Source organism: Bombina bombina, chromosome 2, assembly GCF_027579735.1.
Source record: "Bombina bombina isolate aBomBom1 chromosome 2, aBomBom1.pri, whole genome shotgun sequence".
Classification (NCBI taxonomy): Eukaryota; Metazoa; Chordata; class Amphibia; order Anura; family Bombinatoridae; genus Bombina; species Bombina bombina.
This window is the reverse complement of record NC_069500.1, coordinates 948,170,499-948,194,182: the sequence shown is the minus strand read 5'-3', so window position 1 is coordinate 948,194,182 and position 23,684 is coordinate 948,170,499. Positions and strand designations below refer to the sequence as shown.

At 38.2% G+C, this 23,684-nt stretch overlaps 1 protein-coding gene across 2 annotated transcripts in view; it reads right to left on the bottom strand.

Annotated features, from left to right (window-relative positions):
• Window positions 1–23,684, bottom strand: part of CCSER1 (coiled-coil serine rich protein 1) — a 1,500,652-nt gene that overhangs the window by 23,938 nt on the left and 1,453,030 nt on the right. Inside the window, exon 10 of one of the 2 annotated variants that reach the window (XM_053703431.1) lies at window positions 421–514. The exons of the other annotated variant lie outside the window; for it this stretch is intronic. Within the exon in view, the coding sequence (XP_053559406.1) occupies window positions 421–514 (94 nt within the window). The remainder of the gene's footprint in view (window positions 1–420; window positions 515–23,684) is intronic. 2 annotated transcript variants of the gene reach the window in all.

Sequence of the window (23,684 nt, the reverse complement as noted above, 5' to 3'; positions counted from 1 at the left end):
GATTCCCCCGGGGGGAAGCCGTGATTGGAGGATGACCTATCCATCATTTCTGACATCAAAAATGGCTTGCGACGACTGGAGGAAGCTGGGGCTGCTGTGAAGATTAAAAGGTAAGGCGTGAAATGTAAATTTTGATGAATTAAAGTGCCCCTGTTTTTAATCGAATTTTAAAAAACCGGGCACTTTAGCATCAAAATTGATATTCACTTTAAGAATTGTGATCTTTTTTCAACAAAGCACAGCAAAACAGGCATTTTCTACAGCATAATAATTATTAAGAGCTCAGGGTGAACTCCATTGGCAGTGTTGCTAATGTATCACATGTTTATTACCCTCAATAAGTATGTCTTAAGCAAAGGCCAGGAACAAGAATATATAGGTATGGATTCAACGCTAGCTTCACAAAAATTAGTTACTTACTTGGAGTGATGTGTGCAGCTGTCAATCCTCCTGATTGGCTAAAGCTGTCACTAGCTGCCCTGACCTTTTGATTGGATCTGCAGGTGTTCTTTTCCTGAGGGATAAAATGTTTTGATTTGCTAAAGCAAATGCCGACATGCTTTTTGTGGAACATAGCAAATATCAATAAAGGGCTTTTATTGCCTCAGTCTCTGATTAAATAAGCTGTAATTGTAAATGTTCCTAATTAATATCCTACTTAAAAATATAATAATAAAAATCAGAAAAAAGTGGTAGAAGATATAATAATAAAAAACTGAAAAATAAGTGGTACTATACACATTACGTTTTTTTTCTTTCATATTTAGCTATACAACTTTAGAGCTGCTGCTGTCTGGATTTGTTTTTGCCTTTTTTTATATATACTAGCTGCAGAGCAAAACTCTTTTGAATGATAGCAACATATGTTATTATATTTATAGTTTTAAAAATGATAGTTTTATAGTTTTAAAAATGTTATGCTATTTTAAACAGTTCCATGATCTTTATGAAGTTATAATAACAATGGCTTTTATTCAGATCATTATCCTACAGTATATGCTTGGGGTTGGTTTAAAATTATGACTACAAATAAAATCCTCTGATAATCTTTTTTTTATATGTGGTATTCACAATCAACAATTAATATAAAACATAGTAATAAGATGCATCTTTAAGGGGCCCCATTTATCAAGCCAATAACCGAAAGCTCATGGTGAAGTTTGCATCAAAAGTGGACTATGAAGCAGGCAACAAAATTATGTAACCTTAAAGGGACATAAAACACAATTTTTTTTCTTTCATGATTTAGATAGAACATAACATTTTAAAAAACTTTCTAATTTACTTCTATTATCAAATGTTCTTTGTTTTCTTCTTATCCTTTGTGGAAAAGCTGAAATGGAAGCTCAAGAGCACGTCTGCAGCACTATATAGCAAGTTTTGCAACAATGTTATAAATTAGCAGGGGCACTAAATGGCAGCACTATTTCCTTTTGTGTAGTGCTTCAGGCATGTGCATGCTACCTTCCTAGGTATCCCTTCAACAAATAATAACATGAGAATGAATTTTTTTTAAAATAGAAGTAAATTGGAAACTTCCTCTAGCTGAATCATGAAAGAAAATTGTTGGGTTTAATATCCCTTTAATAACTATAAAAATATCAGTATATTTCCTTGCACAGATGTCAGTGTGAACATCATTTGCAGATGATGAATGAATGCCAGACTTAAGCAGATTGTAGCCCGTTTCACATATAGAACCAACTAAAATCTTCAAATGGAAAATAAACAAGGGGCGCCAACATAGTGTGAATCGTTTAAACAACAAATATAAAAGTGATGTGCAAAAAACTACTCACAAGGAAAGTGGCACCTTAAATAAATAAGGTGCGATAAGGCAGGCTGACATTCAAAATCCAGCAGTCAGTTCGCTGGAGGTCTCACCCAGAGGACCTGTGGAATCCAGATAGGCGTCTAGAAAATGGCACCCACGTTTTTATAGGGCCAATGGCCGGACCAGGTGAGCTGCAAGCCGATAGATGTTCTCCTGCTGCACTCACACAGCCAAGACTTTTCTCCAAACCTGACAATGTCAGTGTATGAAAGGTTCCGTGGCAAATGTCAAGAATATGAGCACAAAGAAATGTGCAATATTGCGTGCCGAGATCTCTTACTGTCTCAGCTCACTGAACAGTGTCTTCCTGCATCCGTCAGGTGATTCTCAGTTCAATTCACTCCCACCATCACATTTAGACTCCAAGAAGGTGTCCCAAATCAGACTGGTCCTATGCTAATCAGTATCCACACTGCAATTGGATACTGATTAGCATAGGACCAGTCTGATTTGGGACACCTTCTTGGAGTCTAAATGTGATGGTGGGAGTGAATTGAACTGAGAATCACCTGACGGATGCAGGAAGACACTGTTCAGTGAGCTGAGACAGTAAGAGATCTCGGCACGCAATATTGCACATTTCTTTGTGCTCATATTCTTGACATTTGCCACGGAACCTTTCATACACTGACATTGTCAGGTTTGGAGAAAAGTCTTGGCTGAGTGAGTGTAGCAGGAGAACATCTATCGTCTTGCAGCTCGCCTGGTCCGACCATTGGCCCTATAAAAACGTGGGTGCCATTTTCTAGAACCCTATCTGGATTCCACAGGTCCTCTGGGTGAGACCTCCAGCGTACTGACTGCTGGATTTTGAATGTCAGCCTGCCTTATCGCACCTTATTTATTTAAGGTGCCACTTTCCTTGTGAGTAGTTTTTTGCACATCACTTTTATATTTGTTCTTTAAACGATTCACACTATGTTGGCGCCCCTTGTTTATTTTCCATTCTAGACACCTTGACCCATCGCACCGCGGGACACAAGAGGAGCACGCCAAACACCTGAACACATCACCGTCCACATATTAGGATTGGACACTTATTTTTACACTACAGCAGCTTTTGGACATTGACAAGTACTTTTTTATTTTTCCCTTCACCAACAACATTATTGTTTATCTGCGATTATTTGATTATTGTAATGTATCACTGATTTCATTACCAAATTGTCCTGAGTGCCTGTTTTTATTCACAATTTATTTTCGCCATTATTTTTTTCACATATACCAGATCACTGTGCTGTTTATATGTATTGACTGCATACAGGTACAAACCCAATTATAAAGTAATAGGTCCTTACTGTTGATAACCTGTGTATCCAAGCGCATCTCTCTTAGGTTTTTCCTCCTCAGGAATTTCTTTTATTATAAAATCTTTCAAACCACTTAATGACCGCCGACGTACCCTGTACATTGGCTTTGTCATTCACCATACCCCCCTATATACGTCTCAGAAATAGCGCAGGCTCTTGCCGATATCATCAAGACCACACTGCATCTCCATGCAATGGAAGTGAAGCGTTCCATACTAGCACAGCTTCGTCACTGTAAGCTCGTTAAGGGGTTAAATACAGATGAAGAGCAGCGTTTTAATTAGCTCTTTTAATTCCCTGAAAGTGGGTAAACTTGCAAGTGACCATTAAGTCCTGAAGTCTAAAATAATTATTTTTTATAACTGCTTTAATTTGGATGTATTGTTCTCCCTTTTTGCCTGAAATATATTTGTTGAATTATGGCAAGCTGTGAAATCAATTTTTTCAAAATTGCGGGGAGCCCAATAAGTTAGGGGCTATAAATCGCATGCACAATGTAGTTAAACCATGAAAACGGAGAGGGGAATCACAAGTATTTCTATGCAACTGGTGCAGCCTTCTCTGAGTCTTGCCATGATTCATATATATTGCGTCAGGCTGCTCTATGTAAAAGCAGGAACATTTTAGAAATGCCAGAGGGATGGGTTGTAGGTAAAAAATAAATAAATGTTAATTTGCCATGAAAATGGCATGAAATTATATTAACATACTCACTGTTTGATTATAATACTGTGAAAAATGATAACACTTCTGTCTGTTTATGATAGTCCTATATGGTTATGTCAATCAAATGTATCAACACATTGCTAAACATCATGCTGAATTGGCTTTGGACATAAGTGACATTTTCCACAATAAATCCAGTCATTGATGGTCCTGTCATTACTAGTGATATGCAGGGGTCATGTTTGTATCCTGTAATGCAAACTCACTCCTAAATAAATGATGAATCTGGATGCACATCCCATGTCCCTGACATCACTTTTTGAAGTCACTTGGTGTATTTCTCATAGCATGCAAAGTACTCTGAAATCTAAACTAGTGAAACAGTCCTAACCCCAGAGCAAATCATAGGGTGTGCGAAAACCTCATTAGGGATTTAATATACATCCAAAAATTATACATCAAAGTGATACTGCATGACAGATAATTTATTCATTATCGCTGATGACGAGCCTAATATGTTTTTTACTTCACAAAGAATATCAATTAATGAAGTACAATTAGTTGTGCAATTGTCTTTTTATGATTGTTGATATTTGAACCAACAAACACGTAAAGTGCATGAAACCTAACATTTTTATTTAATGATTTAGACAGAACATACAATTTTAAGCATCTTTTCAATTTACTCCTATTATCAATTATGCTTCATTCTCATAATATCCTTTATTAAAGGGACAGTTTAGTCAAAAATAAACATTCCTGATTCAGATTGTGCCTTAAACAACTTTCAAATGTACTTTATCATCAAATTTGAATTGTTCTCTTAGTATTCTTTGTTGAAAGCTAAACCTATGTAACACTCATATGCCAATTTCTAAACCCTTGAAGTCCGCCTCTTATCTTAGTGCATTTCGACAGCTGCTCACAATGCTAGTTCATATCTATGTGCCATATAGATACTATTGTGCTCACTCCCATGGAGTTATTTATGAGTCATCACTGATTGGCTAAAATGCAGGTCTGTCAAAAGAACTGAAATAAGGGGTGTGCAGAGGCTTAGATACAAGGTAATCACAGAGGTAAAAAGCATATTAATATAACTGTGTTGGTTATGCAACACTGGGGAATGGGTATAAGGGATTATCTATCTTTTTAAACAATACAAATTCTGGAGTATACTATCCCTTTTAAGGAGCAGCGATGCACTACTGGGAGCTAGCTGAACACAAGGGTAAGCCAATAAAAGGAGTCATATATGTGCAGTCACCAATCAGCAGCTAGCTCCCACCTCTGGTCCTACCATGGAATGCTTTTCAACAAAGGATACCAAGTGAGCAAAGCAAATTAGATAATAGAAGTCAATTGGAAGGTTGTTTAAAATTCCTCTAGCTGAATCTTGAAATAAATATGTTGGGTTTCATAACCCTTTAATTGCATTCGCATATAAACAATTAAATTATTGTCTTGTACATTTTTTAACAATTAATGATCTGGTTTAGCAAAGGGTTCCCTTTATATATCTGTTTATACAATGGGCCACATTACACTAACTTTTGCACGTGAGCAATGTTTTCTTCAGATTTTTGTACACATCAGAAATAACATACGTTTTACAAGTTGAAAGTAAACGTGTTCGCTCAAGCGCAATTTGAGCGACTGAATAGCTCTTGTAAAAGGTAGTGATTAAAAAAAAAGTTGCATAAAACACAACATAAATATATTTAAAAGTACAGTTACACTCATCTGATAAAAAATATTTAAAAAAATATATATAAAAAATAAGGGCTCAAAGATATATGTTACAAGGGCTCTAACATATATACATACATATACATGTCTAAATATATATATAGGGAGATGGGGGCATGCTGCTTAGATGCCTGTATCTACAAACCCACAAGACCCACCATTGGAAAGGTAATTGCCTAACCTTTCCAATGGTATAAGTCTTGGAGATCTGGAAAAAAACTAAAAGTGTAAAAAATAAATATATTTAAAAAAGTTTTAAAAAAAAATCAAAACCAGCTTAGCACCCAGGTGGGAGATGGCTTAGCAGCCAAAGGGTTAATAATAATTATTAAAAATTATTATAGATGTTCTAAAATATTCTTAAAATTACATATGTATTCTGATTGTTTTAGAACCCCTTTAATACTTATTAATAATTATTATTTCATGAGCAGTTTTTACTTTCAACTTGTAATACGAGCACTACCTGACACGTAAAATGTTAATGCTCTTGTAATCTAGCTCAATAAATATCTATATGTATATCTGTATATATTCACATAGATATATATTTTACCAAAAATATAGTCATATCTTATTTTGTTCAAACCTTTGGAGCTCAATGGTCAGTAATTGTGAAATTGACATTCTCTTCCAAATCAGTGCATGTCTGTAATTTACTGTCCCTTTACTATACCATAATGTAACATTTCCATAAAACGGTAGATGTTACAAAGATTCTCATTTACATTTGCTTCATAAACATGTTGTTTTAAACAAACATGACAAAGCATTTGCTGTGCTTGATGACCTGTGATGTTGATACATATGTTTTCTGTCAGTGCCTTGTGATAATATGTAAAGCTAGTAAAACAATGGTTTTGATTATGCACTGTAACTTGACATGATATATGATATGTAATTACATCATTCATGTCACTGGAAATGTCACAATGAGTATTCTGTGAATTGCTACTTGAACAGTTTGGAAGTCTTAGCAATTCAACTAAGGATAGTGGTGTGTTTGTGTCTACGCAATACAATGAGAAGGTTCTTGTGTTGAGTGCTCTGCAGATATCTTACTTATGGTAGACTATGGTATGGTCTTATACCTAACCAATATGTAGTATAACATTTTTATGATTGTGGATTATGCTGTATCATGAGTATAGTGCAACAAACAATAAGGTAAATCCAGCACACCAAACTTCCAGGGAGTGTATGAGCTGTGTGGGTCACTGCACAACCCACTGCAGATACAGAAGACCAAAATCAGTCGCACCACTAATCTTCAAAATGTTGTATTCCATAGAATGGAGCAGGTACAAAAAAAGGACTACGTTTCACATATACAGTATATACCTGTTTGTGAACACTGAGGTGTTGATTAAGGAGGAGCTATACACCTAGGATCAGGTATATAAGAATGTGATGTCATTACAATGCATAGCAGGGGTCAGCAACCTTGGGCACCCAGATGTTTTGGAACTACATTTGCTGAGACACTCTTCAGGTTCTCTGAGCATCATAGGAAATGTAGTTCCCCCTGATGTATAGGACATGACTAAGGGTGTAAGGCTTGATACGTAGTCCTTTTTTGTACTTGCTTCATTTTATGAAATAAAAGCTTTTAAAATTAGTAGTGTGGCTGATTTTGGGTTTTCTGTATCATGGGTATATTGTTATTACCTTGAAAATATGTATATTGTCCAGATGTATTCCTTAGTAAGATACAATGTAAAATATTTGGGTCATAAAGACTAGGGGTGCAATTACATATACGGTGCAGGTTTTGACGCAAGCGTGGGAACCTGCGTCACCCATAATTTCACCTCACACATCGGGATATTACATATACTGCGCCGTTAGATGCTAAACTGGCGTAAGTAGGACAAACTGGCAATCTTCTGAAATGTGCGCAAATACACATTTTAGTCTTTGCAAGTAACTTATGCCAGTATTTTGTCCACGGAAAGTGTCAATAAAGAGTAGTTTTATGCAAATTAGACTAACACTCGTAAAAATGAACAGATTTCAAATAAAAATGTGACACGTAATTACGCTATTCAAAATTCATATATAAACCCATGCGCAGCTGCCATTTTCTTCAGTGTGTTTGGATTGTTCATTGAGCTACAACACACTATACTGGAGTCGAGGATTAGTGAGAGTAGAGAGAGAGAGGTGCAAACAGAGGAGTTAGTTAGGTCGCATTGTTGTTTGATTAAGCTTGTACACTTACACATATTTTTACATATTGCACACATATTTTGCATACATACATACATATACAAATACACCACACTTTTTTTTCTAACACCTCAGTGTGATAGGCTGAGTGTTTGGTTGTGATTGTGTGTGACTGAACTGGGAGTGTGAGTGTGTAGTGTGATTTAGTGTGAGGATGGCAAAGAGAGGTAGGGAGGAGGGGAGAGGAGTGGCAGGGAGAGGAGTATTGGAGAGGACAGGAGGAGCAGTGGGCCCCCCGTCAGGGAGTAAGTGGAGTGGGGAGAGGGAGAGCTAGAAGGGATGATGGGAGAGGAGATGCCCAAGAGCCCCAGAGAGCAGACAGATCTAGAAGAGGGATAAACGGTGCACATGGGGACAGAAGGGAGAGGATAGGGAGGAACCAACACCAGGGACATCACAGGGAGGAAGCAAAGTGTCCATGGAGGATGAGAGGCTGAGATGTCCCAACTTCTCATTTGATGAAAATGTTGCCCTTGTCCAGGCCATCATGGACAATTACAGTGACCTCTTTGGGTAGGAGAAGGGCAAAGGCATTGCCAAAAGGAGAAAAATGGCATGATTGGTGGTAGAGAATGCCATCAACAGTCTGGCCCCGCAGAGGAGGACTGTTGAGGGCCTGAAAAAGCAGTGGAATGACTGCAACAGGCGGGTCAAGGAAAAGATGGGGCAGGAAGCTATGCACCAGAGGGGAACAGGCGGTGGTCCATGCCTGGATATTGAGTATAACACCTGGCAGAAGATGATACGCAGGTCCCTGAGTATCACAGCAGTCCGTGGACTTTCAGGGGCTCGTGACTCAGGGGCTGCAACCACAGCACATCATGCTGGTGAGTAACATTCCGCACACCAGTATTATATGTATTTGAGATATAACATCCTTTAATATCACACATTCATGTACACAACGAGGAGCATGGTATTTGGCCTACTAACAAAAACATCTACAATTATACTTGACATTACTGCTACTTAAAGGGACATAATACTCATATGCTAAATCACTTGAAACTGATGCAGTATAACTGTAAAAAGCTGACAGGAAAATATCACCTGAGCATCTCTATGTAAAAAAGGAAGATATTTTACCTCACAATTTCCTCAGCTCAGCAGAGTAAGTTCTGTGTAAAAAGTTATACTCAACTGCTCCCAGCTGCAGGTAAAAAAAATAAAAAAAATGAAGAAATGAACAGCAGCCAATCAGCATCAGCAATGCTGAGGTCATGAACTCTTACTGTGATCTCATGAGATTTGACTTAACTCTCATGAGATTTCATAGTAAGCTTCCTTTACCTGATTGGTGAAATAATATGAGAGTGCACGATGCTAGTCCCTTCAGATGTCCCAGGACAAACACACTAAAATGCTGCTTAGAAATCCTTTACAATGGGAGGTGGCTACTGAGGAACTTTTGAGGTAAAAACATAATTTATGCTTACCTGATAAATTTATTTCTCTTGTAGTGTATCCAGTCCACGGATCATCCATTACTTATGGGATATATTCTCCTTCCCAACAGGAAGCTGCAAGAGTCCACCCACAGCAAAGCTGCTATATAGCTCCTCCCCTAACTGCCATTACCAGTCATTCGACCGAAAACATGCAGAGAAAGGAAAACCATAGGGTGCAGTGGTGACTGTAGTTTAATGGAAAAATTACCTGCCTTAAAGTGACAGGGCGGGCCGTGGACTGGATACACAACAAGAGAAATAAATTTATCAGGTAAGCATAAATTATGTTTTCTCTTGTTAAGTGTATCCAGTCCACGGATCATCCATTACTTATGGGATACCAATACCAAAGCTAAAGTACACGGATGATGGGAGGGACAAGGCAGGTACTTAAACGGAAGTTACCACTGCCTGTAAAAAACCCTTTCTCCCAAAAATAGCCTCCGAAGAAGCAAGGTATCAAATTTGTTAAATTTGAAAAAGTATGAAACGCAGACCAAGACTCCGTCTTGTAATCTGTTCAACAGAAGCCACATTTAAAAAAGGCCCAAGTGAAAACCACAGCTCTAGTAGAATGAGCTGTAATCCCTTCAGGAGGCTGCTGTCCAGCAGTCTCATAAGCTAAATGAATTCTGCTTTTTAACCAAAAAGACAGAGAGGTTGCTGAAGTCCTTTGACCTCTCCTCTGTCCAGAATAGACAACAAACAAGGTGAATGTTTGATGAAAATCTGTAGTAGCTTGTAAGTAAAACTTTAAAACACGAACCACGTCCAAATTGTGTAATAGACGTTCCTTCTTTGAAGAAGGATTAGGATACAAGAATGGAACAACAATCTCTTGAGTGATATTCTTGTTAGATACCACCTTAGGTAAAAACCCAGGTTGGTACACAGGACTACCTTATCCGTACGGAGAACCAGATAAGGAGAATCACATTGCAACGCAGATAACTCAGAGACTCTATGAGCCGAGGAAATAGCTACCAAAAAGGAACTTTCCAAGATAGAAGTTTGATATCTATGGAATGAAAAGGTTCAAATGGAACTCCTTGAAGAACCTTAAGAACCAGCTTTAAGCTCCATGGCGGAGCAACATTTTTAACCACAGGCTTGGTTCTAACCAAAGCCTGACCAAATGCCTGAACGTCTAGAATACCTGCCAGACGCTTGTGCAAAAGAATAGACAGAGAAGAAATCTGTCCTTTTAAAGAACTAGCTGACAACCCTTTTCTCAAAATCATCTTGGAGAAAAGATAATATCCTGGGAATCCAGACTTTACTCCATGAGTAACCCTTGGATTCATAACAATAAGATATTTACACCATATCTTATGTTAAATTTTCCTAGAGACAGGCTTTTATGCCTGTATTAAGGTATCAATTACTGACTCGGAGAAGCCATGCTTTGATAACATCAAGCGTTCTGTCTCCAGGCAGTCCATCTCAGATTAGTTATATTTAGATGGTTGAAAAGACCCTGAGGTAGAGGGTCCTGTCTCAGAAGCAGAGACCGTGGTGGAAAGGATGACATGTCCACCAGATCTGCATACCAGGTCCTGCGTGGCCACGCAGGCGCTGTCAAAAGCACCAAAGCACTCTCCTGCTTGATCTTGTGCAAACCCCTCCGGAAGGAATTCCCACTCCCCCGGATGAAAAGTCTGACGACTTAGAAAATCTGCCTCCCAGTTCTCAACACCTGGGATAGGGATAGCTTTTAGACAAGAGTGAGTCTCAGTCCAGTGAATTATTTTAAGACTTCTAACATTGCTAGGGAACTTCTGTTCCCCCTTGATGGTCCGACTGAAATATGATGTACCTCAGAGTTGCTAACTGAGGCCAAGTCTGAAAAGCATGGAATATCGCTCCCAGTTCCAGAATATTCATTAGAAGGAGGGTCTCCTCCTGAGTCCACTATCCCTGAGCCTTCAGGGAGTTCCAGACTGTATCCCAACCTAAAAGGCTGGCATCTGTTGTAACAATTGTCCCATCTGACCTGCGGAAGGTCATACCCTTGGACAGATGGACCCGAGATAGTCACCAGAGAAGAGAATCTCTGGTTTCTTGGTCCGGATTTAACAGGAGAACAAATCTGTGTAATCCCCGTTCCTCTGGCTGAGCATGCATAGTCTGAAATGTAGGCGTGCAAACGGTACTATGTCCCTTGCCGCTACCATTAAGCCGATTACATTCATGTACTGAGCCACCAAAGGGCGCGGATGGAATGAAGAACACGGCAGAAATTTAGAAACTTTGACAACCTGGACTCCGTCAGGTAAATTTTAATTTCTACAAAATTTATCAGAATCCCTAGGAGGGAAACCCTTGATATTGGGGATAGAGAACTCTTTCCTTGTTCACTTTCCACCCATGCGATCTCAGAAATGCCAGTACTACGTCCGTATGAGACTTGGCAACTTGGATGTTTGACGCCTGTATCAGGATGTCGTCTAAATAAGGGGCCACTTCTATGCCCCGCGGCCTAAGGACCGCCAAAGTGACCCCAGAACCTCCATAAAGAGTCTAGGGGCTGTAGTTAACCCAAAGGAAAGAGCTACAAACTGGTAATGCCTGTCTAGAAAGGCAAACCTGAAAAACCGATGGTGATCTTTATGCATCGTAATGTGAGGATAAGCATCCTTCAAATCCATTGTAGTCCTCTATTGACTCTCCTGGATCATAGTTAAGATGGTACGAATAGTTTCCATCTTAAATGATAGAATTCTAAAGAATTTGTTTAAGATCTTTTAGATCCAAAATAGGTCTGAAGGTTTCCTTTCCTTGGGAACCACAAACCGATTTGAGGAAAACTGTGTCCCTGTTCCTCTATTGGAACTGAATGGGTCACGTACACAATGCAAGAATGTCTCTTTCTTTATCTGGTTTGCAGATAAATGTGAAAGGCAAAAACTCCCCTTTTTTGGGGGGGAAAGCTTTGAAATCCAGAAGATATCTCTGGGGTATAATTTCCAATGCCCAGGGATCCTGGGCATCTCTTGCCCACGCCTGGGCGAAGAATGAAGTCTGCCCCCTATAGGATCCGTTACCAGATAGGGGTCCGTTCCTCATGCTGTTTTAGAGGCAGCAGCAGGCTCCTTGACCTGCTTATCTTTGTTCCAGGTCCGGTTGTCTCCAGACCGCCTTGGACTGAGCAAAAGTTCCCTCTTATTTTGCCTTAGAGGAAGTTGATGCCACACCTGCCTTGAATTTTCGAAAGGCACGAAAATTAGGCCTTTTTTGTCCCTTGATTTGGACCTGTCCTGAGGAAGGGCATGATCTTTTCCTCCAGTGATATAAGTAATAATCTCCTTCAAACTAGGCCTGAATAGGGTCTGCCCCTTGAAGGGAAGTTAAGTAGCTTATTTATTAAAGTCACGACAGCTGACCATGATATAAGCCATAGCGCTCTGCGCGCCAGTATAGTAAAAAACAGAATTCTTAGCCGTTAGTCTAGTCAAAGGAACAAAGGCATCAGAAAACAAAGGAATTGGCTAGCTTAAGTGCTCTAAGCTTGTCAAATATATTCATCCAATGGAGCCTGTAAAGCCTCATCAAGAGACTCAAACCAGAATGCCGCAGCAGCAGTGACAGGAGCAATGCGTGCAAGGGGCTGCAGGATAAAACCTTGTTGAATAAACATTTTTTATCCATTGGATCTAAAAAAGCACAACAGTCCTCGCCAGAGGTAGTGGTACGCTTAGCTAGAGTAGAAACTCTTCTCTCCACCTTAGGAACTGTCTGCCATAAGTCCCGTGTGGTGGCAACTATTAGAAAACATTCTTCTAAAAAATAGGAGGGGAAGAGAACGGCACACCTGGTCTATCCCATTCCTTATGAAAAATTTTAGTAAACCTCTTTAGGTATTGGAAAAACATAAGTACACACCGGCACTGCATATTATTTATCCAGTCTACACAATTTCTCTGGCACTGCGATTGTACACATTCATTCAGAGCAGCTAAAGCCTCCCTGAGCAACAAGTGGAGGTTCTCAAGCATAAATTTTAAATGTAGAAATATCAGAATCAGGTTAAATCATCTTCCCTGAGTCACAAATATCACCCACAGACTAAGCATATTGTGAGGTAGTATCAGACATGGTTCTTAAAGCGTCTGTATGCTCTGTATCTACCCCCAGAGCTGTTTTGCTTTCCTTTAATTTCAGGTAGTCTGACTAATACTGCTGCCAGTGTATTATACACAACCTTTGCCATGTCTTGTAAAATAAACGCTATGGGCGCCATTGATATACTTGGCGCCATTTGAGCGTGAGTCCCTGGAGCGGGAGTCAAAGGGTCTGACACGTGGGGAGAGTTAGTCGGCATAACTTCCCCCTCGACAGAATCCTCTGGTAAAATAAACGCTATGGGTGCCCTTGATGTACTTGGCGCCATTTGAGCGTGAGTCCCTAAAGCGGGAGTCAAAGGGTCTGACACGTGGGGAGAGTTAGTCGGCATAACTTCCCCCTCGACAGAATCCTCTGGTGATAATGTTTTTAAATACAAAAAATGATCTTTATTGTTTAACATGAAATCAGTACATCTGGTACACATTCTAAAATGGGGTTCCACCATGGCTTTAAACATAATAAACACAGAGCCTCCTCTATGTTAGACATGTTAGAACTAATAAAGAGACTAGTAAGCTTGGAAAACACTTTAAATCAAGTTAACAAGCAAATATAACAAACGTTACTGTGCCTTTAAGAGAAACAAATTTTGTCAAAATTTGAAAAACAGTGAAAAAAAGGCAGTAAATCAAACGAAATTTTTACAGTACATGTAATAAGTTAACAGAGCATTGCACCCACTTGCAAATGGATGATTAACCCCTTAATGCAAAAAACATATAAAAAAAAAAAAAAAAAAAAAAACGACATTTTTTTAAACAGACACAACAAAACTGCCACAGCTGAGCTGTGGATTACCTTCCCTATAACTGTTTCTATGCAAAATTTAAGCCAGCCATGTGGAAAAATTAGGCCCCAATAAGTTTTATCACCAAACATATGTTAAAAAACGATTAAACATGCCAGCAAACGTTTTAAAACACATTCTTATAAGAGTATGTATGTCTATTAATAAGCCTGATCCAGTCGCTATCACTGCATTTAAGGCTTTACTTACATTACTTCGGTATCAGCAGTATTTTCTTAGTCAATTCCATTCCTTAGAAAAATATATTACTGCACATACCTTAGCATATATCTCTATCAATCAGCCTGGTACCAGTCGCTTTCACTGCATTTAAAGGCTGTACTTACATTACTTCGGTATCAGCAGTATTTTCTTAGTCAATTCCATTCCTTAGAAAAATATTTTACTGCACATACCTTATTTGCAGGAAAACCTGCACGCCATTCCCCCTCTGAAGTACCTTACTCCTCAGAATGTGTGAGAACAGCAACTGGATCTTAGTTACGTCTGCTAAGATCATAGAAAAAACGCAGGCAGATTCTTCTTCCAAATACTGCCTGAGATAAACAGCACACTCCGGTGCCATTTAAAAATAACAAACTTTTGATTGAAGAAATAAACTAAGTATAAAAAACCACAGACTCTCACGACCTCCTATCTATGTTGAGACTTGCAAGAGAATGACTGGTAATGGCAGTTAGGGGAGGAGCTATATAGCAGCTTTGCTGTGGGTGGACTCTTGCAGCTTCCTGTTGGGAAGGAGAATATATCCCATAAGTAATGGATGATCCGTGGACTGGATACACTTAACAAGAGAAATATCTTTCTTTTTTACATAGAGATGTTCAGGTGATATTTTCTAATCAGCTTTTTACAGCTATGCTGCATCACTTTCAAGTGTTTAAAACATTTGGGTATTATGGCCCTTTAAACACAATGAAATTCAAGGATAAGAGGTGGAATAGTGCAATACTAACATGTCTCAGAATAACACAGGACACATGTTTATAGAGTTTGACATAAGAATCCGAATAGGCCCTAGCATGTATCAATGTATATTGTATGCCCACGTGGACATATATCTGACTGTACTAATCCCCTCATACTTTGACTCCTTCACAGAACCTCCTGTCACGCGAAGAACAGTATGCAGAGCATGGTTGGATGCTTCAGTGAGGACCCCAGGCTGAGTGGTAACAACACTGGTCATCAGTGGTATTATCAACCAACCATGAGAGCTCCACATCCTCCATCAATTGGAACGAGCTCACCACACTTGCAGATGGAAATATAGCAGAATCTACAGCTGCAACCTCATGCACCTCAAGACAACCCCTCTTCCTCCGATGCACCGGTGACCCTTCCCCACATGAACCAGCAGTTGAAGCTGACCCTGCTCCACATGAACCAGCAGTTGAAGCTGACCCTGCCCTTCATGAGCCAGCAGTTGAAGCTGCCCCTTCCCCACATGAACCAGCAGTTGAAGCTGACCTGACCCTGTCCCACATGAACCAGCAGTTGAAGCTGACCCTGCCCCACATGAACCAGCAGTTGTAGCTGACCCTGCACCTAAAGCAACAGCAGATGCAGGTGACCCTGCCCCACAAGCACCTAGAAGCCCTGCTGCTCAAGAGCCTGTGCATGCATTGTATTCTCCCCTGGGTGAGGAATATATTGCACTCCAGAGGAGGCTCATAACAAGCACAGAGAGCTTACAAAGAGGCCAAGAGAGGTTCTTCAGGAACCATGAAAGGTTCATCAGGAGCAAAGAGAGGATACAACAATGTAACATAGAGCTACAGAGGGACATGGCAGCATCGTTAAGTGCAAGTGTTCATAACCAATCACAGATGATGCGAATTCTGTCTGATATGATGCAAATGGACAATAGGTGGAGAGAACAAAATCAACTCTTGGTGTGTTGGTTGAGCACTTTACACACCAGCAGGACACTGCCTCCAGCCTATCATCTGTGGCCAGCACACCAGCAGAAACACCAGAATCTTCTCAAACCTAGAGAACAGGGAAATCCACTACAGTCACCTCAGCACCCTCATTCAAGAAGCCAATCAAGAAATAAATATTCTTATAGTTTACCATAAATCTTTTTACCTCTGTTATTTACCATATAATTGTCATCCACATCCATGTGAGGTGTGTTTTAGTACACTAATATTGTTAAAACATATAATATGACCTGTGTGGAAATGGCAATAAAAACAGGTAATATTATCATGTTTATGACATATTCTTCTACTATAACTCACATCCACAATGGTTGTTTATGAAGGGTACGTATAGTAATATTCACTTCTAAGATGTAAATCAATGTATCTCACATCCAATATAAATTGACACATCGGTGTATATAATAGTGATGTTACTGATAGGGTGGGCATTATCAGGTGTTTTAAGGCTGAAGGTGAGAGGCTGTGTTGTCATGTGATTGGTTTGACACAATTGCAAAGAGGTGGCCTGCAAGAAGGTCTTAGAAATTATTATATGGCCATTCTAGGTTTAGCTTTCAACTAAGAATACCATGAGAACAAAGCATAGTGTTAGAATAAATTTGAAAGTTGTTCGAATTACATGCCCTATTTGAAAAAAGAAGGTTTTCTTTGGACTTTGACTGTCCCTTTATATATTTTGGCATCAATTGCCAAGCTGTGTTAACATTATAATAAATTACACTCCAATGTGATAAAGGATGATGAATCTGATTCTACCTACAAGCTCAATCCTTTTGATTAGGGTTGTGGCTTCAAACAACAAAATCAGCTATTTCAAATTCACAAATAAACCTTAATAAAAACAATATCATAATATACTGTCCTTTTAACCTTGAGATGCAGCTTAAATGTATGTGTTTGTTAGGCTTCCAGGGAGTTTACGTTGCTTTTTTAGTCAGTGCAAGGGTTGGCTGTGCCTGCAATAGTGTGGCGAGATGAAAATAGAGTAGATTTTCTGAATTCTTGCGGCGCGTAAGTCCCTTACGCTGTATATTGGATACCAAATTGCGCGGCTGTTCTATGTTAGTCTATGGGTATAAAAAATTTACGTCCGACAGGGTAAAATATACGCGCATAACTGTATGCTACCGCGTATATGTAATACGAAAATCACGGAAATCCAAGAGGCGGAGGATTTTGCGGGCGGACACTGCATATGTAATGAAGCCCTAGATATGTACATTATTTTAGCATTTCAGCATTATTTAAACCTGCCAAAACAGCATTGGTCTGCAGCATTGTGACTTTTTTGGCAGCAAATTTATTAGAGTAACAAGCAACACATAAATAGCTGTGCACCAAAATTAGCTTAATGCAGTTTGTTTGTTTCCTTAAAGGATGATGTAATGCTGAAATAATGCACATATCTAATAATGAATATATAAAATAGTCATACCCAGAAGAACTTGTTTCCACTGAATAGCACTTAAAATAAAAGTGTGAGTTATCGCTGAATTGTGTATAATCTCCTACAGACTTGTATTTGGGAAGTGAAAAACAAAAATCAAAAGAGAAATTCCTAGAAGTGTCACGTTCTGATTATTTAAACATATAAACTAAACTTATGGTAACCATTGGAGTATCAAGGTACAAATGTGTTATTCCCTTACGAACAGTGGACAATCTTAACTTGTAGGTTTTTTTGTGTGTTTTTTTTTTTTAAAGTAAAATTTTGTTTATAAGGGACATTACATTCCAGAATTGTTATTGTTTAAAAGATAGATAATCCCTTTATTACCATCTCCCCAATTTTGCCATAACCAACCACTGTTATATTAATATACTTTTACCTTTATGATTACACTTGTATACAAGCCTTCGGCAGACGCACCCTTATTGCAGTTCTTTTTGACAGACTTGCATTTTAGCCAATCAGTGCACCTCTCCCTAAGTAGTTCCATGGTTGTGAGCACAATGTTATCTATATGGCGCACACGAACTAACACCCTCCTAGCTGTGAAAAACTGTTAAATCCATTTCAGATAAGAGGCCATCCTTCAAGAGCTTAGAATCAGCATATCAGCCTACCTAGGTTTAGCTACTTCAACTAAGAATATCAAGAGAAAAAAAAGCTAATTTGATGATAAAAGTAAATAGGAAAGTTGTCCTAAAATGACATGCCCTATCTGAATCATGAAAGTTTAATTCTGACTAGACTGTCACTTTAAAAGAAACAACATATCACTATATCAGACAAGTGAGCTATAAATGTATTGTGTTTGTGTATATCAAGCAAAAAGGTCTGCATCCTTTGCTAAACATTACTATTGAACTTTTCAATACATTTAATACTGGCCTTTCTGGCAAAGATAGTTCTTCTTCTATTTAAAGCGACATAAAGCCCACTTTTTAATTTCATGATTTAGATAAAGCATATGATTTAAAACAACTTTCCACTTTATTTCTGTTATCAAATTTGCTTCATTCTTTTTGGGGTATCCTTTGCCAAATGGAGAAGCAATGAACGGAGCTAGTGGAACACGTGGTGAGCCAATGACAGGAGGCATATATGTGCAGGCAACCAATCAGAAACATAGCCCCAGTAATGCATTTGTGCTCCCTGAACCTACCTGTGTATGCTTTTCAACTAAGGATACCAAGAGAATAAGTAAATTAAATAATAGAAGTAAATTAGAAAGTTGTTTAAAATCACCTGCTCTGTGTAAATCATGAAAGTAAGTTCAGCCAAGCCTTAATGAATATGCTTCATAGTTCTATCCTAAAATCACGTGTGTGTATTTAAGCTGCATGTTTTAAAGATAGAACAACATTCGATTCCAGTTTTAAACTATATTTTTCTGTGTCTCTAACAGTGATACATTTCTGAAATGGAGACAATTGATGAAAGTAAAACCAACTTGATTTGCACAATTTGATGTATTCAGATTTACTCAAAGTGTACGCGTAAAGGAACATGATGTCAAAAATTTAAGTTTAATGGTTTAGATAGAGAGTAGGATTTTATAGAAAAAAAAACCCAACATTAACACATTTTTTTTCATTTTCTTGTAATTTGTAGAAGAATCAACTAGTAAGGCTAAGGAGCCTGCACAAGCTTTAGCATTATGTCTGCAGTGATTGCAACAATGTTTGTAGCAATGTATACATTGTTGCACTGCTGTCATAGAATTCCAAGACCTCATGCACACCCCTAAGCCCACCTAGGTGTATACCTTTATGCAATTATTTTTTTTTTTAAAATGCATGCTCTATCTGAACCATGAAGCTTAACTATCACCCTTATTGTCCCTCTATTGTAATTTAGACACTATGCATCATAATTCCCAGGTAAGGTACCATTGGTTGTGGTACTTTCAATACTAAGAAATTCCCAATCCATTTTAAAAGTCAGTGAAAACACAATTTTTCACCCAAGCTTTCCCAATGCATTTGTAGGCTATAATTTGCGATAAGGGAGTTCAAAGCTAGTATTCCAATCAGGAAGAAATACTTTTTGAAACATATTTGTGGACATTTCTAAATAGCCTTGATCTCCTGAAAACTCATTGTGACATGAGCATTATATCTAAATTGAATTGAATAATACACCTTGGAATGTCTCGAAAAAATAAGCTAAAAATTGCTTAAGAAAATGATCTGATCATCTATACAAATGTTTTTTGTACAGGTTTTACAAAACCCGAACTGACCAGAAAACTCAGGAATATCTCAGACTTCTCTCTAAACAGTTAAAAATTACTAAAGTTAAATGTTTAATGAACTTTTTTACAGTGAGATATAGAACTAAATGGGCAAACAATCTGGACAGCAGTCTATGCCACCACAGCACTCTGGGTAAACAAATTGTTTTCTATATATTCTGGACAGACAGAGTCTAAATTTATCACATACAAAGATATAAATGAACAGAACAGATTCAATCAAGGCTGAAGAGAGACTGCTCAGTATCTCAGATATAGATTTGTTGTGTATGTCAAATCTTTTTATCATTTCTCTCCATAAAAATGCATGTGATAATAGGTAACATGAAACATATTTGCCACTGGGAATTAGATCATCCAGACTGAAATATGTAACAGTACAAAACCAATCAATGTCAAATAATGGAATGGTAATAAACGTACTTGTACATTATGTGTGTTCAGGAATATACTGACTTTAAAAAAGTTAAACTAAAATTTTATTACTATAAAAAACCATTTTTTTTGTGTACTTCCGTTGTTATGTAAAAAATAGTAACACACTACATTATACTGTATGTTAAAATCACTACAAGAATAAATAGTACATTAAATCAACATCAGCGTTTAAATGTTAAAGGGGACATGAAACCCAAATGTTTTCCTTTCATGATTTTAAAAAGAGCATGTGATTTTAAACAACTTTCTAATTTACTTTTATTATCTTATTTGCTTCATTCTCTTGATATAACTTTGCTAAAAAGATAGGGCTCAGGTGGATGCTGATTGGTTGCTGCACATAGATGACTTGTGTGATTGGCTCACCAATGTGAGTTGCTATTTCTTTAACAAAGGATATCTAAAGAATGAAGCAAATTAGATAATAGAAGTATTTTGGAATGTTGTTTAAAATTGTATTCTCTACTTGAATCATGATAAAATGTTTTGGGTTTAGTGTCCCCTTTAAGCTTTTTTTTTTCTTTTTAAAGGCTTGTTTAGCAATACACAGAGAATATTTTCCAACACATGTAAGCTACAAAATCAGCACTGGGCGCATTCACTTGGTTGGGATATCTCTGTATTAAAAATACTACTCAAGTATCAATTCTAAAACAAAACTATTCTCCGATAGTCTTAATGTCATTTTAGCTTTGACCTTGCTGCTCGTAACAATTTGCATGTTAGCATATTTTTGTTTAAGGGACACTGAACCCAAATTTATCCTTTTATCGATTCAGATTAGAGCATGCAATTTTAAACAACTTTCTAATTTACTCATGTTATCAATTTTTCTTTGATCTCTTGCTATCTTTATTTAAAAGAAGGCCTCTAAGCTAAGGAGCCAGCTAATTGTTCGGTCAGACCCTGGACAGCACTTGTTTATGGTGGGTGAATCTTATCCACCAACCAGCAAGAACAACTCAGGTTGTTCACCATAAATGGGCCGGCATCTAAACTTACATTCTTGCCTTTTTAAATATAGATACCAAGAGAATGAAGAACATTTGATAATAGAAGAAAATTAGAAAGTTGCTTAAAATTGCATGCTCTATCTGAATCACAAAAGAATACCAATTTGGGTTCAGTGTCCCTTTATATATACCTTTCAATTATCAGCTTAAAGGGTTAGAAATTGATTTCCATGTGAACCTAATTAAATATATATTATTATAATATACTATTATAAATGTATCATTTAAAATAGTTCTTTACATTAAATTAAGCTTTTACATACCTTAATTTTAAAGGATAATTTGTCATAAATGTGCGGTAATGACCGCCCATGAAATGAGGCATGGCTCATATTATCCAGCAATCCGCCCCCCAACCAATGGCAAAGCTGCTGGGCCCCTTTAATTTAAATATTAGATTGTCAGCAATCACATGCGCAGAGTACTGACATTAAAGCACAGCTGTTTAAAGCTTATTGAATCCTATTGGTTGAAAATCGTCAAGTAAGAGGAGACAGGGAACAATATAAACAGGAACTCCACACTTCACGATGCAAGTTTATGATGAGAGCTGTGCAAGACTTTACAAGCTGCTATCTGTCCTACACTTAAACCCTGCACTAAGGAGAGCAGCGTGCATACTAGTATTCTTCCCTGCCTGTGATGAAGTCCATCTGTGTTTAAGACGTTAAATACGGCAGTGAGTTTGAGAGCTATGTTTATTTTAACTGTCGGGCTCATCTCCCCCCTCCCTCTGCCTGTTTTTGCTTTCATGTGGAAACGGGGCTCTCACTGTCACTAATCAAGTAAAAACAGCCAGAGGGAGGGGGAGATGAGCCCGACAGTTAAATAAACATAGCTCTCAAACTCACTGCCGTATTTAACGTCACTTTAACACAGATGGACTTCATCACAGGCAGGGAAGAATACTAGTATGCACGCCTGGCTCTCCTAAATGTTCCATTTGCAAGTGTGAGGCTGCCCTCCTAAGCGATGCTTATGATTTGCACTCTTGTGACTCTCTTGATGCCGGGAGATGAGAATCTCATCTCCGGCATCAAGAGAGTCACATAGTGCAAATCATAAGATCCTGTGAACAAAACTGTGATGTGATGTGACTATAATACCCTGATTAGCCCGTGCCTGCTTGAAAGAACTTGTGCTCCTGTCAGTAAACTGCTGGAGACTGGGCGGGCGAGTCTGCGCATATGCGTTGCTAATAAAATAGTTGTAATGCGCATGCGGGCTGCCATGATGTTTCTACCTAGGTAGAACATCGTAACAGGCCCCATATAATGGTTAAAATGGGTTTGGCACAGTACTAAGTTTCCAATCGACAATTACAAAAAATGGAAGGAAAACTTTACAAAGGTACCAATTGCAAATGTATTTATTATTTTAAAGAAGTTTTTCATGAGTTAAAAATATTTTTTGGGTTTACTATCCCTTTAAAAGAGCTTATTGGGTTATTGTCATTAAAGGGACATTTCAGTCAAAACTGAAATGCATATAGATGAATTACACCTTTAAAAGAACATAATTGCAATATAAATGTATTGGCAAAAATGTTTTCTAGTAAAAGTTATCACTGTTTTGGTGTTAGCATTTTTCTCTGCACGTGCATGTGAAGCATAGCTAGAAATCCTCAGTGCCACAGCATTTTACATACTGCTCAGAGAGCCAACTGGGGCTTATATCATGTCAGAAATTAACAAATTAACTCTTTACCAGATGGTACACGCACCTTAGGCTCTCTAAACAAGTGCTGTGCTTAAAATGCTGGTGCACGGTGCATACTTAAATACACGTTTGAAACAGCTATAGCTTTTATTAGAAGCATTTTTGCTAATACATGTACGTTACAAATAAAAAAATGCTTTCTATTAAGAAACTGTACCTTTAAATAAACATTTTGATCCATGCCACACAAGTAAAAGATATTCTATGGGGCTGATTTAATAATGTCCGCCGCACACTAATAAATGCCGACAGCATACGCTGTCTGCATTTATCATTGCACAAGCATTTCCAGTGAAATACTTGTGCAATGCCGCCCCCCTGCACATTCGTGGCAAACGTCTGCTAGCAGGGGGTGTTAATCATCCCGATCGTATCTGATCTGGCTGATTGCTGTCCCGCCGCCTCAGAGGTGGCGGACGAGTTAAGGAGCAGCGGTCTTATGACCAGGTGGACTTGAAGCGGAGTGGGTCGGAAGCACTTCTATATCCCTAGAGCTTTTATTATTGTATACTCCTGCTTTCCCTTGCTATTTTTTGACTGCTGCTTGAGATCACAGGCTTTAAAGGGACATGAAACCCAATGTTTTTCTTTCGTGATTTAGAAAGAGCATTTAATTTTAAACAACTTTCTAATTTACTTCTATTATCTCATTTGCTTCATTCTCTTGATATCACTTGCTGAAAAGCATATCTAGA